Source organism: Aphelocoma coerulescens, chromosome 3 (assembly GCF_041296385.1).
Source record: "Aphelocoma coerulescens isolate FSJ_1873_10779 chromosome 3, UR_Acoe_1.0, whole genome shotgun sequence".
Classification (NCBI taxonomy): Eukaryota; Metazoa; Chordata; class Aves; order Passeriformes; family Corvidae; genus Aphelocoma; species Aphelocoma coerulescens.
Genome location: NC_091016.1, coordinates 85,085,196 through 85,101,430, shown reverse-complemented (window position 1 = coordinate 85,101,430; position 16,235 = coordinate 85,085,196). Strand labels below are relative to the sequence as shown.

The window sequence follows — 16,235 nt, the reverse complement described above, 5'->3', positions numbered from 1 at the left end:
ATGCTTCCTGTGTCGTTGGCATAAGGTTACAGGCAATTGATTCTTCACTTTGGTCACTGAATTGAAAAATGGATTGTGATAGAACACAGTTTAAAATCCCAGATATGTGGATGATGGTGAAAAAAGCAAGAGGAATGAAGGTCTTGGTTTACAACACTGGGAGAGAGGCTGATAAAAACAGAAGTAAAGAGAAGCATCTCTGGGTGTCATTAATGTATTATACTTGCACTAGTTTGATTTAGTCACTTTGCTATAGAAATTACAGAAGGGAACTAACAGTTAAAAATAATTCCCTTGTATTTTAGCAAGTTAGATTTCTTGATAACTGTCATTTAGAATATGAGTTGGGTTCCACAAACAGAACAGCTGAAGAAAAAAGAATAATTTGAATGAGTCATTTTGAAATGTATTTAGGGCATGTCCATATGTGAAACCTAAACTATCAGAGAGGGAGTAGAATTCAGATACATGCTATTCCTGTGTTATTCCTCTTCAGCCAGCCTTCTTCTAGAACTAATGCTTTAGTTGTTGTCTTTCTAAAAGAGTAGGTTAGATTAGAGCAAACAGTCTGCAAGGCAGGTCTGCAGAAGTTTACAGGTACCCAAGGTGCAGGAGTAGGATAGGCAGAGAAAGGAGACTATAGCAGCCACACAGCTGCTGTATAGTATGTGTATGCAGTGAATTACATGATTGTACTGGAAAGATGACGGGTTTTTCACCCCTTAAAAAAAAAAAAAAATCTTGCCTTTGATTTACGCTGAGATGACTCTGTAAACTCACCTTCTATAAACACAAATACGGATTCTCTGGCAATATAAATTGGTAGTCTCACAGAGTTCAAATCAATTGCACTGTTTTGTATCAAAGAGGATTTGCTGATATGTTTTGATTTGTTTCCATTTGCATCAACAGTTATATTGTCTCTTCCTTCTGCTACAGAAAAAGAAAGCTGCAATCAGACAGACTGGATTATATGCAAATCTTATATTCATACATGGAGATATTCAGAGGTGGAGAAGGCCTTAGCATTTTAAAACCAAGCAAACATCCTCTCCCTACCCCCAACACAAAACAGAAAATTGAAAAAACACCACAACACTTCATAAATATGAATATCCTGAAGTGGTCTGAGAACATTCAGTAACTCAGCATCAGACTTAAACAGGCCACCTGAGACCACGAGGCTTCATTCTTTTTAGTAGAACTCCTTGCATACATACATATACCCTTCTTTCTACAGGTTCTTCAGTTTGAACCACTTAAAGTTTTCTGGTGGTCCATTGACCTAAGCCCTTTATTCTTCTCATTTAATCCTAAAATGATTCTGAATTAGTCCTGTGAGTTCAGCTGACTTCTGGTACAGGAAATGAAAAATCAGAACCATTGAGGTTTTTAAATTTGAGTATATAATCAGGTTTCATAATGCTTTGTTATATTGAGCTTTTCTTCTGTTGTCGATGCTGTGTAAACACTTTTGCCTGACAGGGTTCATGACATTTTTGCTTTCGAAGAATTATCAAACTATCTTGTTTTAGAAAAAGTTGTTCCGTATTTCTGACAGAATGTGCTTGTTTCTTACATTTTTTTTTGACAGAATCTTTCCCCTTTCCCCTTTCAGTGTTCAGGAAATGCTGACAGGTCAGAGGCTTTGTCAGTCCAGCTCCCATAACGATGCTGTCCTGGCAGCTCTGAACCAACAAAGAAGTGATGGCATACTTTGTGATATTACCCTTATTGCTGAAGAGCAGAAATTCCATGCACATAAAGCAGTCCTGGCAGCCTGCAGTGACTACTTCCGAGTGAGTCCCAAGATTTTTCACTTTATATAATAATATTAAAAATTATCATTGTGGAGGATGGGGATGGTTATAGATATCATATTGAAGAAGATTTAAATTTGAATCTTTGGAAAATGAAGGATTATTGAACATTCAGTAGAGTATACAACTTCAAATATCCATAGGAAAAAAATGATAAGAACATAATTCAGGTTTTTATAATAATTAAGGGTAAGTCTTTCCCTTCCTCCCTCCCTCCTCCGCCAACAGAGATAGGCAGTACACATCTTTTTATGAATTTAATGCCCCAGTAAAGTCAGAAAGTGGACGATTTTTTTAGTATGTAGAAATGTTTGTAGAACATAAGAGAGTTGTGATGAGAGGATGGTGGAGACTGAGGGAAGACCTCACTGTGGTCTTCGATATCCTCAAGGGGAAGCAAAGGGGCAGGCACTGATGTCATCTCTGATGATCAGTGACAGGACTCAAGAAAACAGCATGAAGCTGAGTCAGGGGACATTTAGTTTGGATATCAGGAAAAGCTTTTCACCCAGACGTGTGGGCACTGGAATAGGCTCCCCAGGGCAGTGGTCACAGCACCATCCTGACAGAGTTCAAGAAGCACTTGGACAATGCTCTCAGGCACAGGGTGTGACTCTTGGGGTGTCCTGTGCAGGGCCAGGAGTTGTACTCAATGATCCTGATGGGTTCCTTCCAAGTCAGTGTATTCTGTGATTCTATGATTAGAATATGGAAGTATGGAGAGAGGGAGTTTAAATTTAATCTTCACTGTGAGGTTGGTGAGGCACTGGAACAGGTTGCCCAGAGAACCTATGGCTGTGCCATCCCTGGAAGTATTCAAGGCCAGGTTGGATGGGGCTCGGAGCAACCTGGTCTACTGGGAGGTGTCCATGGCAGTGGGTTTGGAGCTAGGTGATCTTTAAGATCCCTTTCAACCCAAGCCATTCTATGATACTATGATAACTGCAATTTAATTCAGCTTGAGAGTGGATTTTTGTAGGATATAAGTGGTTGCTGTCAAAGACAAAGCCATAGTAATTTTTTTAATGTGATAAAACGTATTTTCACAAACAAGTGTTTCGAAGATGTAAAATAAAATATTCCCTGAGAAATTTAATTTAGACAATTCCAGTCTAATTCCGTCTAAAATCGGAGTAACTGAAAAATTGTGTTTGTTCCAAGGAAAAATATTCTTCATATAAAGCAATTCTACTAACCTTTTTTATAATGTACCCACTCAAAATGTTGGACTTTCTATAGCTCTGTAGTTGACTGGTATTTTTAAGTGTGAGTCATCCTGTTGTTAATCAGAGACTAAAGCTGAAATTAATTTAAAGGTCTATTTTCTCTAACAAAGTAAGTTTATTAAATATTTTGTCTACACTGTAATTTTAGTGTTATGAACTTCTTTATGGGGACCTTTTTGTCTTGTTACAATAGTAATACAGTGTATGGCAACTTATCTGTATCTTTGATTACCTGAGCAGGGTTTTTATCTTCCTGTCAACTCTCTCTCTCGCTTTTGGTAGGAATTTAGACTTAATTTATTCTGTGTATTTAAGAAATGTTGTTAACCTTGATGTGTCTTTTGCTGTGCTGATGTTGAGCCAATTGATTGCTCATTTTTTGAGCTTATCTGCATGCTTATGGGTTCTACTACAGCATAGTTCCTACTGCCATGGTTGCTGATGTTGCTTCATCATGGTGCCCAGGACCTGCTGTAACAGAGATTGCTTTGCATTTTTTTTTTTTGCTTTTACCCCAGTGCACTGAGAGGGATTCTGGACCTTTCTAGCTGTAGCAACTGCTGTGTATACTTGCCAATGATAGATATAGTGCCTGTTGTCCTGGTTTGTTTGAAATATTTTCATAAAGGTGCCGTACCATCCACACCTGTGACACTCTCTCCAGAGCTCATTGTACCCTGTGCTTAGAAACATCATAGGCTGGGCACCTGTGCCCAGCGTTCCAGCAGTGTGCTAGGGACAGCTTCTACTTTGGTCACTTAGTGATTGATGTTGAGATTTGGGGCACTGTGATTTATCCTGTTATTTCCAGTTGAGTTACTTGGTATTGGCTGGACAGTTATTACAAATTAAAATCTTAATTCCATTAATTGCTACATAAATATTTTCTATTAAAAAAGTGTTGAGAGAATGATTTATGCAGCATTTAGTAATTTGGTCTGCGTCTAAACTCTTATGGTTTGGTAGGATGTATTCTTCAGACTAGGTATCAGCATGGAACCTTTTGGAAATCAGGCAAACAGGTTTTTTTTTATTAATAGACAAAAATCTTTTTTAGAATATTGTGAAATAAGATCTATATTCTGGAGGAAAATGGCATGTAAGTTACTATTCACTACTTTCCTGAGTCTAATAATTTAGAAAAAGCAACCGTTGGTTAAAAAGTTAATAATGTTTTGTATTTAATCTGAGATTATAGATCTTTTTTATATCTAGGGGGATCTTGCCTGATTTGAGCTACTTGGATATTCTTTTTCTAAGATTTAGGAGAATGCATCAAGCTTAATTTCAGAGTTGGTGAAAAGAAACAGGCATTTCCAGAGGGTGATAAAGGAGAATAGCAGATTTATTTAGAATTACATGAATGACCATCTGGAAGTGCCAGATCTCTCTCAACTGACCATAAAGGCCAGACTCACTTGCTTCAAACTTAGCTGTTAATATTATATATTTTTTACCCTTATTTTTTTTTCCTGGAGGAATTCTTAGATGAGGCTTTCAGATTTTCTATCCCTGAGGTCATTTATGAAGAACTCATTGCCATGTGAAACTTGCCTTTCACTATTTTTTGTGAGAAATCATCACACGACTGCAGTGAATGGAATTCTGGGAACATCAGGTGTTGGGAGTTTCCTTGAATGACACTGAGATGACACAAATATACGTCAATGTGACACAAAGAACTTGCCTACCATAGTTTCTGGTTTCTACAGCTCAAAGATTTGTTTAATATCCCAGCCTCTTTTCAGCTCTGTGTGGAGAGGCTGTCATCCAGTTCGTATGATCTCACAGGTGTATTGGGCTTGCGTGGCCTTGGGAGCGGGGGCCTATGGGGGGAATTCTGTGAGAAGTTGCCAGAAGCTTCTTTTATGTCCAGCAGAGCCTGGCTCCAGGATGGACCTGCTGCTGGCCAGGGCCGAACCAAGCAGGGATAATAGGAGCACCTCTGTAATCTGTTAAGAAGGGGAAAAAAAAGTTATTGTGCAGGTGTAATTGTGGCCAGAGAAGAGCGGGATGAGACTATGTGAGAGGAACAACTGTACAGACACCAAGATCAGTGGAGAAGGAGGGGGAGGAGGTGCTCCAAGTGCTGGAGCTGACATTCCCCTGCAGCCCATGGTGAAGACCCTGGTGAAGCAGCTGTCCCCCTGCAGCCCATGGAGGTCCATGAGGATGCAGAGATCCACCTGCAGCCTGTGGAAGAGACCCAAGCCAGAGCAGGTGGATGCCTGAAAGAGGTCTGTGAACCCCTGGGAAACCTGTGCTGGAGCTGGATCCTGGCAGGGACCTGCAGACCCGTGGAGAGAGAAGCCCATGCAGGAGCAGGTTTCTTGGTAGGGTTTATGGCCTTGTGGGGAACCCATGCTTGGAGCAGCCTCTCCTTGAAGGACTGCACCCCATGGAAGAGTGACCCATGCTGCAGTTTGTGGAGGACTCTTGTCCGTGGGATGGGCTCACACTGGAGAAGTTCATGGGGAACTGTCTTCCCTTGGAGGGACCCCATAGTGCAGCAGGGGAAGGACTCCTCTCCCTGAGCAGTGGAAGAAACCACAGGTGCTGAACTGACCGTAACCCCCATTCCCTGTCTTCCTGTGCTGCTGGGGGAGGAGGGAGAACTGGGAAGGAGGGGAGGGGTGCAGGGAAGGTGTTTTTAAGATTTATTTTACTTCTCGCTATCCTGATTTTGTTAGTAATGAATTCTATTAATATCCCCAATTTGAGTCCACTTTGCCTATGATGTTATTTGCTGAGTGATCTCTCCTATTCCTTATCTCAAATCATGAACACTTCATTATATTTTCTCTCCCCTGTCCATTTGTGGAGGGGAGTGAGAGAGATGCTTGGGTGGGTGCCTGGCATCCAGCCAGCATCCACTACAGTCTTTTTTTCAGGTCTCCAGAAATATGTTCTATTCTATACAGGGTTCGGTCAGAATGAATAATTTATTTTCCATTTTTTTGCTACTATTGTAAAACAGCTTCTGCAAGAGACTGGATGTTTGTGTTCTATGGAGGGTTTGTACAGTTTTCTGCAGTTTTGTTCTGTGTCTACTTTGAGTCAGATGGAGCTGCTTCTTTAATTGGAGTGTTTTCTTGAGCAGCATATTTTCTTTGAAATTGACGCTTATGTCTTTTACTGGAAAGAACAGTTGTTAATGCTTTGGAAGGCTAACTAAATGTGTGTCATGTTACAGACTGGGGGAATTGGAGCCACTGTGTGAGGAAGAGTGAATAGAGAAGGCCAGAGGTTTCCTTATCAAATTTTCTTTGAGATTATAGTCTGGAGTAAAATCTTTTGCTTTTTTAATACAAGCTGAAGACCTGAGCTTCAGCAAAATACTTAAAGGCCAGCCTTCTAGGATAACAGCAGGCCATCCGTCCTTCCTTTTGGTGTAGTTAGTCTGATAGTTCCAGCTGTGCAGAAACATTGACATTTAAATCCTAAGCGTAGCTCCTGGTTTGGGAGTTTGTTACATTTGTACACCAAAATTTTGTGGGTTCTTTCATCATGAAAAAAAACCCCTTAGGAAATTGGATACAAAGGCTGCATATATGGAGTTACACTGCAAGATTAAACACTTGAAAATTAGAGGTTTGTTTTCTGCTCCTGAAGTACCTCTTCTTTCAAAATGTGCTAAGGAATATAATAGTTATCTCCATACTCTAAAATACTACTATAAAGAATAGTAAATATCTGTATTTTTATGGGTTCTTTTTAATGCAACAAACAGCATTTTAGGCAAACTTTTCCATATTGACATGCTGTGATTTGCCATTTGTCTCAATCTATTGCACTGAGACAAGGCAGCTGAGTTAATATGTGTGCACTGTGATAACTCTAGCAAGCTAAGTCATTTCCAATTAAAAGATTCTTCTGCTTTTTTCCCCTCTGGGAGCAAAATGAAATGTTACTGCATGACTTCATTAGTAGGCATTTACAGTGTTGGCAGGTGATTATATAACCTCAAGATTTTCTTGTACAAAATACATTGGTTTTCCAATCAGAAAAACTCCTTTCTTCTTCCTTACTCTTCATTTGAGTGGGTTTTTAGTTGCAGGACTTTGATCTTTCTCAAAAATATGCAGATTTTCTATCTAATCTAGATGAATAAAATTATATCAATTATCTAGGATAGATTTTAAAATGTCAATAATATTCTAATTCTTCTTCCACAATGAGCATGCTCAATTCTTAGAAGAATTTTTCTTTTCTGAAATGAACTAGTAGATAATAGTTTTGCACACAGACTTTGTACTACTGTCACAGCTGATTCTTAAACAGTTTCTTCTTAGGGGTTTTCTGTGCTGACTTTCCTGCCCCTTGCTAGATGGTTTCCTCCTTTGTTCACAGCATTGCTGATTTTACTGCATATTTTACAGTATACTGCATTGTTTCTTGATAAGGTTAGGGAATTAATTTTTATAAACCAATCCCTGAGGACTGAAAGGCTGATGGATGCAAGTAGCTTTCGAAGTCTTGCTATATTAATCATAAGGAGGAAAAGGCTCTCCCTGATATGTCTTAGATCTAAAGACCTAGTTCAGGGAAATCAGGACTGCCTGCTGCTTTTGCAGTGTAATGTGATTTTGTCTTTCAGTATTTTACCGCTGGTATGTGTCTGCTAAAGAAACAATATCTTCCTTTCTATCATACCCAAAAGTGATGCTTCTTAGAAATTGTCTTTCCAGATAACCTATAAAAATGTAAGCTCTTCCTATTGGATCAAATCAGCTCTATTCTTCCAAGCAGTAGTTCTACTTGCAGTCCTTCCCTAGTCCCAAGCCATGTATGGATAGATGTCTGCTTATGAACTTCCTGAACAGCAGGCTAAGAAGCAATGGCCATAAATTTAAACAAGAGAAGTTCCACCTCAGCCTGAGGAAGAACTTTACATTGAGGGTAGCAGAGCACTGGAATGGGCTGCCCAGGGAGGTCTTGGAGCGCCCTCTCTGAAGACATTCCAAACTCACCTGGACATGTTCCTGTGTGAGCTGCTCTAGCAGGAGGTTGGACTGGATGATCTTCAAAGGTCCCTTCTAACTAATGATTCTGTGATTCTGTAACTTACAGACTAGCTTTCTAGCTTGAGTACTAGAGGAGGAATTTTTGTACTGAGTCAGGCTCACCAATAGGCTTGCTTTTCTTGTCCCTCTCTCTTGAATCCTTACAAACAGTAAACAGATTTCCCCAAGCTATTTGTTTGGAAATCTGATAGTACAACTATAAATATGTCAGATGAACATCCCAGAGCTGGCAAACCATACACCCTGCTATGATTCCTTGGATCTTCTCTTTCTTATCTTTGTTCTCACTGATGAAAAGTTATATGACATTTGAAACCTTTTCCATGAAAAACCAAGCTCCCTTTCTGCCACCATAATGATTTATGCAAAACTAGTAATATCCCAGCTACGTGGCATCTGTCATTTACTTATACATCCTTGCCATCTTCTTACTCTTAACATTTTCCCCACAGTCTGAGAACCCTCAAGACTTTTGACCAATTTCTGGTCTTTGCCATACTATTTCATAGTGTCCTGTGCCATTCTCCATTATCAAAGCCCTTAATTCAGAAACAGTTTCCAACTGCTATACAAAATTTTGGAACAGGATATTCTCATCTACTGTCTGTTCTCACTTACTGTCACACCAGCAGTTTTCCTGTATAAGAACGTTGATAAATAAGTCTCATTTAAATATGCTTAGTATTGACATAAAACTACTTTTCCCCCTTCTTAACTCTCTGTTTAATCTTCCTTAGTTTCTGTAGGTTTTTTTAATGCATTCTTGTTATGTAAGAATGCTAACTGCAAACTTGGGAAGGAATATAGTCTTAGTAGTGGTTCCAGGCTTGAGATTATTGAGTTTATAATGTTCACTACCATACAGTGATGCTTTAAGAAACCGAAGGGCTGTTTTGGCATGCTGTCTAGCTGTTTAGCACTGGTTTTAAGCTCTCCTACACGTGGGATCAGCCAGATGGATCACAATAAACATGGTTCTGAGTGATGCCAACAATGCAGAAGATATTTTAAGATTCATAATAGTGTCTGGTTTTGTGAATATATTCCTTATATGCCACCTGTTGAGAGTGAGATGCTTGCTTCCCATAAGAAAAAAAAAAAAAGAAATTTTTCTAAAATAGGAGGAGGCCTGGGGAAAAAAAAGTTAAATTACTAGCATATTTTAGAAGTTTAAATACAAATTAGAATGTTACTGCTAATTATTCAGTAATCCAGTTATAGTTGAGCGTCAAAAAAACTGCACATTCCTTTACTTCTCAAAACATTGTTTAATATAAGCACTTCAATAGTTTTACTAAGTTAAATCAAAGCATTGGAAGTAATATAGCATGGGTAGGTGTGAGGTGTCTTGTGTAATGTTTATCTGAACAACCTCTTTTACTTCTGGAGTATATACAAAAATGATTTGCAAATGTTTTAAAGCTGTCTAAAGAAATACTTTAATATTCTTTCAAAATGAGAAAAATAAGGAAGTGTATCTGGGTTATTTTATTTTGTTCATCCTTATCTTTGTATTTAATGGGTTTTTATTCTGTGAGGCTCTGAAGCAATTTTTCTTTGCTGATGACAGAATTCCCACAGCTCAGCACTGTTGGTGCTATCAAAAACATCTACAAGAATCTTCTCTTTTCTGAATTCTGTATTCAAATTCCCAATAGATGTTATTCTGTCTGAGTAAATATGTTTCTGTTGCAATTCACATAGTTCATAAATGAGTTCATTGCAATTCTGTCAGTGTTGGATGGTAGACAATATGCTGTCGTATCATTTTGATGTTTCTTTCTTTTTCTTTTTTGAAGTGCCTGTATGGTAAGTGCATGCACCATGGTTGTATATGGCAAAATCAACTCTGCAGTTAGTGAGATAGGCCATAGTAGGCTGTGGCTCACTGTCTCAGATTGGTGTGATAACAGCATGTGGTGTTTGGCTATTGAATTGATGCATTTTCTCAGTTTAAAACTAGGACAGAAAGGAGTCGCTACAGCCATGTTGCTCTGGTTGTCCATTTTCTTAACCATCTTCTTTGCTTACTCCAGCCTATTGTAGTGCTAGGTTTGGTTTAGCAAGCTGCAGCTTTCCCTGAGAGCTCAGTGGAGCTGCTCAGGGCAGTGCGACCATTGTCGCCCTCCCGTAGTCCATTTGGGACGGCTCCGCGGTTTTGCTCCGGTAGCTGTGAGCCTTACAACACAGTGATGGCAAAGGAGGCGAGAAGGGTCTCCCCATGAGGGTTCCACAGGATCTTTAATCTTACATCTCATCCCAGCGATCCCCAGAGGCAGAGAGACCCTGTGATCTGGGCGTGGGGTGTTTTGTCAGATCGCAGGGGCGGTACATGGGCGCAGTTGGGGTGCAGGAACCAGCAGGGAGAGCCCGAGGGAGTGGCCAGGGCTAGGGGCAAGGAAAAGCAGGGGGGGAAATACGGAGTCAGAAAAGCAGTGGGTAAACGGATCACCACACCAGACTCCCTCAGTTCAGTTTTGCAGTGCTGCCATAACAAGTGTTCTGAGTTTGGGCTGGTCTCAGCTGCATTTCTATGTTGCTTAGTGTTTGCCCATGAAAACCAATTTACTGGGGCAGGCCTGTGGCAGAGAAGCTTTTTGTACCTGTTTTCTTCTCAGTTTCTATAGTCTGGTGAAGAAGTCTTGTGTTTCAGAACATTGTTGGATGCAGTAGATGCGCTTGTATATCTTGTAGTCTCTGTCAGTATCTTCCCACACAACCTCAGGAAAAATTAAAATTATTCTGTGGGTGTTGTGAAGCTGAAAATACCCGAGGGAATTATTTGGGCAGCATATCACTTTTAGCTTCAGTGACTAGGACCCACATACCATTTTAATAACATGAGAAGTATCCAACAAAAGAAACAGAGAGCTGAAGCTGGTGTTAGGATCTTTTACCACACTTGAAATAGCTGTTTTCCTTTTGGCTACTCCCTCAGGGAATGTTCCAGTCTCTTGTTTGTATAAGAAGCCCAGTACAATGCAATTCTGGCTTTTGTGTTGCTTGTTTGAAGTTTAGAGGAGATACCTTTCTTTAAATAAATTCTTCAGTTGCTTCATTGTCAACAGTGCTGTTGTTTTACATCCTGTTAACACCTTCATTTTAGTAGACTGAAATATAATATTGGCAAATTGAATTCATGTCACTGTAGGTCTCAGTCTTGTAAAACATTGGATTTAAGCAGTGGAACCTTTGCATTTGATTGTCCTGAACAGCTTTATAAAGTACTGCTGGTTGCTTATCTTTGGCAGGAGTTAGTCTGCCTGAGCCAGCCAGTTTGCAAACTTTAGACATCAAAAACTTCTCTAAATCCCAGTCTACTCTTACTGAATGACCTAATGTGTGAGTGATGAATGAATCAAACTGCCTCTCAATCTCCTAACTGATCAGTAATGCCTCAAAGGAGGGAGATGCCCTTAGCAGCTGTAGGTGAGAGCATAAGAATGGCCGCACTGAGTTGGATCATTGGCTGTTTACTTTAGCAGTAGCTGTTTGAGACGTCTGGTGAAGAAGAGTAAATCCAGGGTAAGTGTGTGTGGTGTGTTCCAGAGAATTCCTCAGCTGTTTTCAGCTCAGGCATTTTGGAGCAGGGTGTGATTCCTGTCTGTTCAGCAATCCTAAATAGGTCTCTCTTCTAAGCTTTTATCTTCTTTCCCATTGGGCCTGTGTAAGATTTCTCGTGCCCTGTACAGGGTGGACAACTGCCTGTTGTATGAAGATCTACTTTTGTTTATTGTCAAGCTGGTTTCTACCAGTTTCACTTGATTCCTTCTAGTTCTTCTATTGGAAAAGATAACCATTGGTTCTTCTCATGGCACTCAATCATCTCTTTTCCAGCTGGAAACTTTTGACTTAATCAGCTGCTATTTAAATGGAAGCTGTGCAGGATTCTTGATGAAGCCTCTTGCCCTACTCCGAAGTTTTGACAGCTCTGGTGTTTTGTGAGCTGAGGGTAAGGGGATTGCATGCAATAGACAAAGTGTAAATTTCTGTATGGGCACAGGATTGATTTCTGTTTTCTTCTCTCTTGCAAAAAAAAATTTCTAAGATTTGGTTACCTTTTTAAATTTTTTTCTTATTTTTATTGCTGAGGATCAGGATGATTTTTTGTTAAACTCACATGTTCATTTTTATAATTGCCATTTTAGAAGCCAACTGCTTCTTCCATACAATCCTTGCATAGTTTTGTCTCCATGGACTTCCTATCTGCACTGCTCTTGCCCTTTTCCAGAACTGCTCTGCATATGTTAAGCATGGGGTGCTCCACTGGAATCATCACTCCCTGTGAAAACTGGCCCGGTCTTTTCTTTTTCACTGTTTTATGTATTCAGTCACTTATCCAGGCAAAGATCTCTCCTCTTTTCTCTCTTGCCTAGTTTGCCTTCCAGGCATTTAAAGGCCTCTGTCAAAAGCTTTTTGTGAATCCACATTGTGAAAAAGTAATGGTTAAAGCCCAGCATAACACACTCTTCACCACTGGGTTGCATCCATTACCTGTATATATATATAGAACCAATTTCATGTTTGTGTGTGTATGTGTGCAAAAATCAAATTACCATCTCCTTAGACATGTGGAACATTCTCAGCTACTGATGAAATAACCTGCCCTTCCAGGGTCATAGAGTGCCAGCTATGCAAATAGGCAACAAATATACACAAAACCCATTTTATATAACAACTAGGAATATTAGGACAACTTATGAAATGTCCATCTGCATTTTCAGAAGCTCTTTTACCTGGCACTTAATCATCTACCCTGTCAGGGTAAGATTTCAGCCAAGAAGGAGTAGGTGTCAAGCATAGAGAATATATGGGAATAATTAAATTAATGTCATTGTGGTCTGTTAGCTCAGAAGGGCTTTGTTTGTTAGAGTTGAAGGAAAAGCCAAAGGATAAATGAACATGGTCAAATGCAGGCTACTGCATTTGTGAAGAGATGATTTTATGGAGGCATTTGTTCCAGAGGAGGTAGCTGATGGAGGGTAGAGCTTAGCTGATGATGAAAACTACTGTGACAAATGACTGCAACATTAATACAAGCTTGGTTAGTCAAGTCATTCTTCTTTTATTTTGCAAATTGTTAGTGTTTGTTTACTTTTTAGGTTTTTATCAGTATAAGGGTATGAAAAAACAAAGAAAAATAGTCAGTAAGCTGGTTTTATTACTTTGTATAAAAGAATTTAATAAATATGTTGGTGGGAATTAAGGGTGGTACTTTAGCAAAGTTGTGCTGTATTCTTAATGGAAAACAAGATTTATAATCATAGTGAAAAGTAGAATTATTTTAAAGGATACAAAGGTCTAGTTCAAACCCTCATAAAATGGGCAGGATATGAAAAGGGTGTCTCATAAAATGAACGATTTAAAATTTCAGCATTAGACTTCTCACATAACAAGTATGCTTTTGCAGTTATGATACAGAATAGAAGTAATTGCTATAGTTTACTATTGCTTGGAACATTTGGATGTCAGTGTCTAATGACATTCACATCCCATTATATAAATGGCTCCTTAAAAAGGTAATTATAATAACAACTAAGATTGTTACTACAGTTCTGTTAGATTAAGCCTTGCTGTACAACTATTGAATTAGAGCCTGCATACACTAAGGTGGAAAACTTGTCTTAATGGTATTATATGAAGTAGGTTTTAAAAATGAAGTCCCTTAAAGGTGTCCAAGTTTGGATCATGTTTTTTTCTTGGGGAGGGGGGAATCACAAGAAGCTTTGCCTCCCTGAATTAAGTGTATTGTGGTAGTTAAAATGCTAGTTCAAGAGCTAAGTGACTTTTATTGCAATTTTATTCTGGGCTTGCTTTTGATATCACTTGCTAAAATCATCGAAGGACGTGAACAATAGGCTTATGCATTCACTGGGAAGCATTAAACCAATTTAAGCCAAAATTTGCAAATGTGACTCATGCTTTTCTGTGCTTGACTGGAAATGCTGGAAAAAAATCTGGTTTTAGTTATGCTGCTTTCTTTATTCTCCAAAAGGCAGGCCTGCTTATGGGTGTCTATTGTTAGGACAGACTGTACATTATTGGAGTTTTATGCAGTGCTTTGCATGGCAGTGTCCTTAAAATTCAGTTTTCTTGCTTCTGCCATAAAATAATAATTTTGATATTCAGGACCACTTGTGATGACCAATTCATTTTGAAATATTGGAACTGTAGCTGTAATAGTTCACAGTTTTGTGGGTTTTTTTGTTCTGATACAGAGATGCACATGGAAATTGTAGAATTATTTTGTTTCTATGGCACTACTTAGATTTTGAATGAGAGTCTAGGGATGATGCAGCAACTCATTAGGAGTAGCATGCTAAAGAGTTCATTTTTCCATATGGCTTAAATTATGTTTGTGTACCTAAGCAGAGGTTTGGGGAAGACACATTACACTATTAAACTCTGACTATCAAAACACAAATTATGTTTGATGCAGTTTCAATCAAGGATATAACTTGCTAGCAACAAAATTTTGGGGATTTTTTTTGTTTGTTCGTTTTAATATTTATGTTTTTATTTTGACTGGGAATGAAGACCCTCTGCTTTGTTAAAACCAAGAAAATGACTTTGTTCTTGATGGAATGTCCACTATACAAACAGGAAAAAATATCACAGCCTTAGGTTCTCTAAGGAGTAAGGTAGCTCTTTATTGCAATTTTCATTACTTATTTTGAAAGATGCCAAGAAAGGGTTATCTTTTTGTATCCAGAGTGTAATGTAACAAGTGCACTGTATATATCCTTGAGTTGGTAAGTTCTTGGGGCTGAGTAATTATCTGTCACTGTCTGACACTGGCATACTAAAAGAAACACCAAAGGTTTAGTGGAATTTGCTTTGCTAACAGTAATATGTGACACTTGAATGTTGTGCATAAAGTTGTATAGTTTGCTGCTCAGTTTTATTTCTTTAACTATTTATTACTATATATTCTCTTAAACTATGAATGATAGCTGACCTTTCCATTTCATGGGATTCATTTTAGTTGCTTGGCAAATGCTTAAAAAACAATATTTAGGTAGGTTTCATAGAGCAGATAAATTACTGTAGGCTCAGTTATCAGTGATTGATGTTATGTGACATTTTCTCTGGGAATTTATATAGAACTTTTTTCAGAAGAATCGTGTAATGAGCCTCTTAATCATATTTCATGCAATTGGTATTGATGGATATGTTTTTCAGTGTGAGAGAGACTCCAGAGGGACATGGCTGATTGGCTGATGATTGATTTAGGATAGACAGGCTCGAATTGGGAGGGAAACAAAGCTAGTTATATGAAGAACAAGGCACATTTTTACATGCTGTAAAGAAACATTCACATATTAGATCGGTTATTTGGGTAAGTATACATTGCTCATCTGGAGCATAGTTGATATTTGATGTGGGCATGGTCATCTGTCAAAGCAGTATTTTGACTCCTATTCATAGATTCTGAATGTATTCTTTTTTGTTGTGATAGGTGGAAACAGCAAAGGAAAAATTATATGGCTTATGTAATGAAGAATCAGAACATGAAGCTAAGAACATCCAAAGGTTGTTTCAGGAGTAATACAACAAAGTAGATGAAATAGAGTATGATTTATTTATTTAATATTACTGTTACATGAACAAGGAATTGCTATTTTTAATACAAACTGCAAAAGATAATGTTTTGGCCTGAAAAAGTTTACAGTCCAAACAGAAAAGATTATGTCAGGGCTGGATACTTAGTAGCCCAGGTAACAGATAAGATTAGGTCCCAAATCAGAAAGAATGCACGACTGATCTGTTCTGTTGATGCCAGTAAGATTTCTTACAGGCTTAAAATTACACATGAAATGGAAAAAAATCTTGAGGTATCACATCATAACTGAGTTCCCTGAGCAATGTGGGAAATTGATCTGAGATCTCCAAAGTGTTAGTTTACTTTCTTCATAGCTCTTCTGATGCCTGAGATGAGAAGTGCAATCAATTTCCTGTAAAGAAAAAGCAATGGAACAGGTGAATGTAGAATTAAGTGCATATGATGTGGGAAGTGAATTTGAATAAAACACTGCCCTTAATGAAAATCCCTAACTATTTAAACATAATTTTAAAAAGAACTGGCTTCAGTACCATTGTTTAATTGTGGAGGCAGAAATTTGAGATGACAAATCAGCTCTTTTTAAACCAGTAACACAATCCTA

At 38.5% G+C, this 16,235-nt stretch overlaps 1 protein-coding gene across 13 annotated transcripts in view; it reads left to right on the top strand.

The window, feature by feature from the left end:
- The window catches only part of KLHL32 (kelch like family member 32), a 127,136-nt gene that overhangs the window by 25,015 nt on the left and 85,886 nt on the right, over positions 1-16,235 (top strand). For all 13 annotated transcript variants that reach the window (XR_011149962.1, XR_011149960.1, XR_011149961.1 and 10 more), the window contains one exon: positions 1,619-1,799. Coding sequence is in view for 10 of the 13 variants with exons in the window: in XM_069011106.1 (XP_068867207.1) it covers positions 1,619-1,799 (181 nt within the window). In the remaining 3 variants the exon portion in view is untranslated. The remainder of the gene's footprint in view (positions 1-1,618; positions 1,800-16,235) is intronic.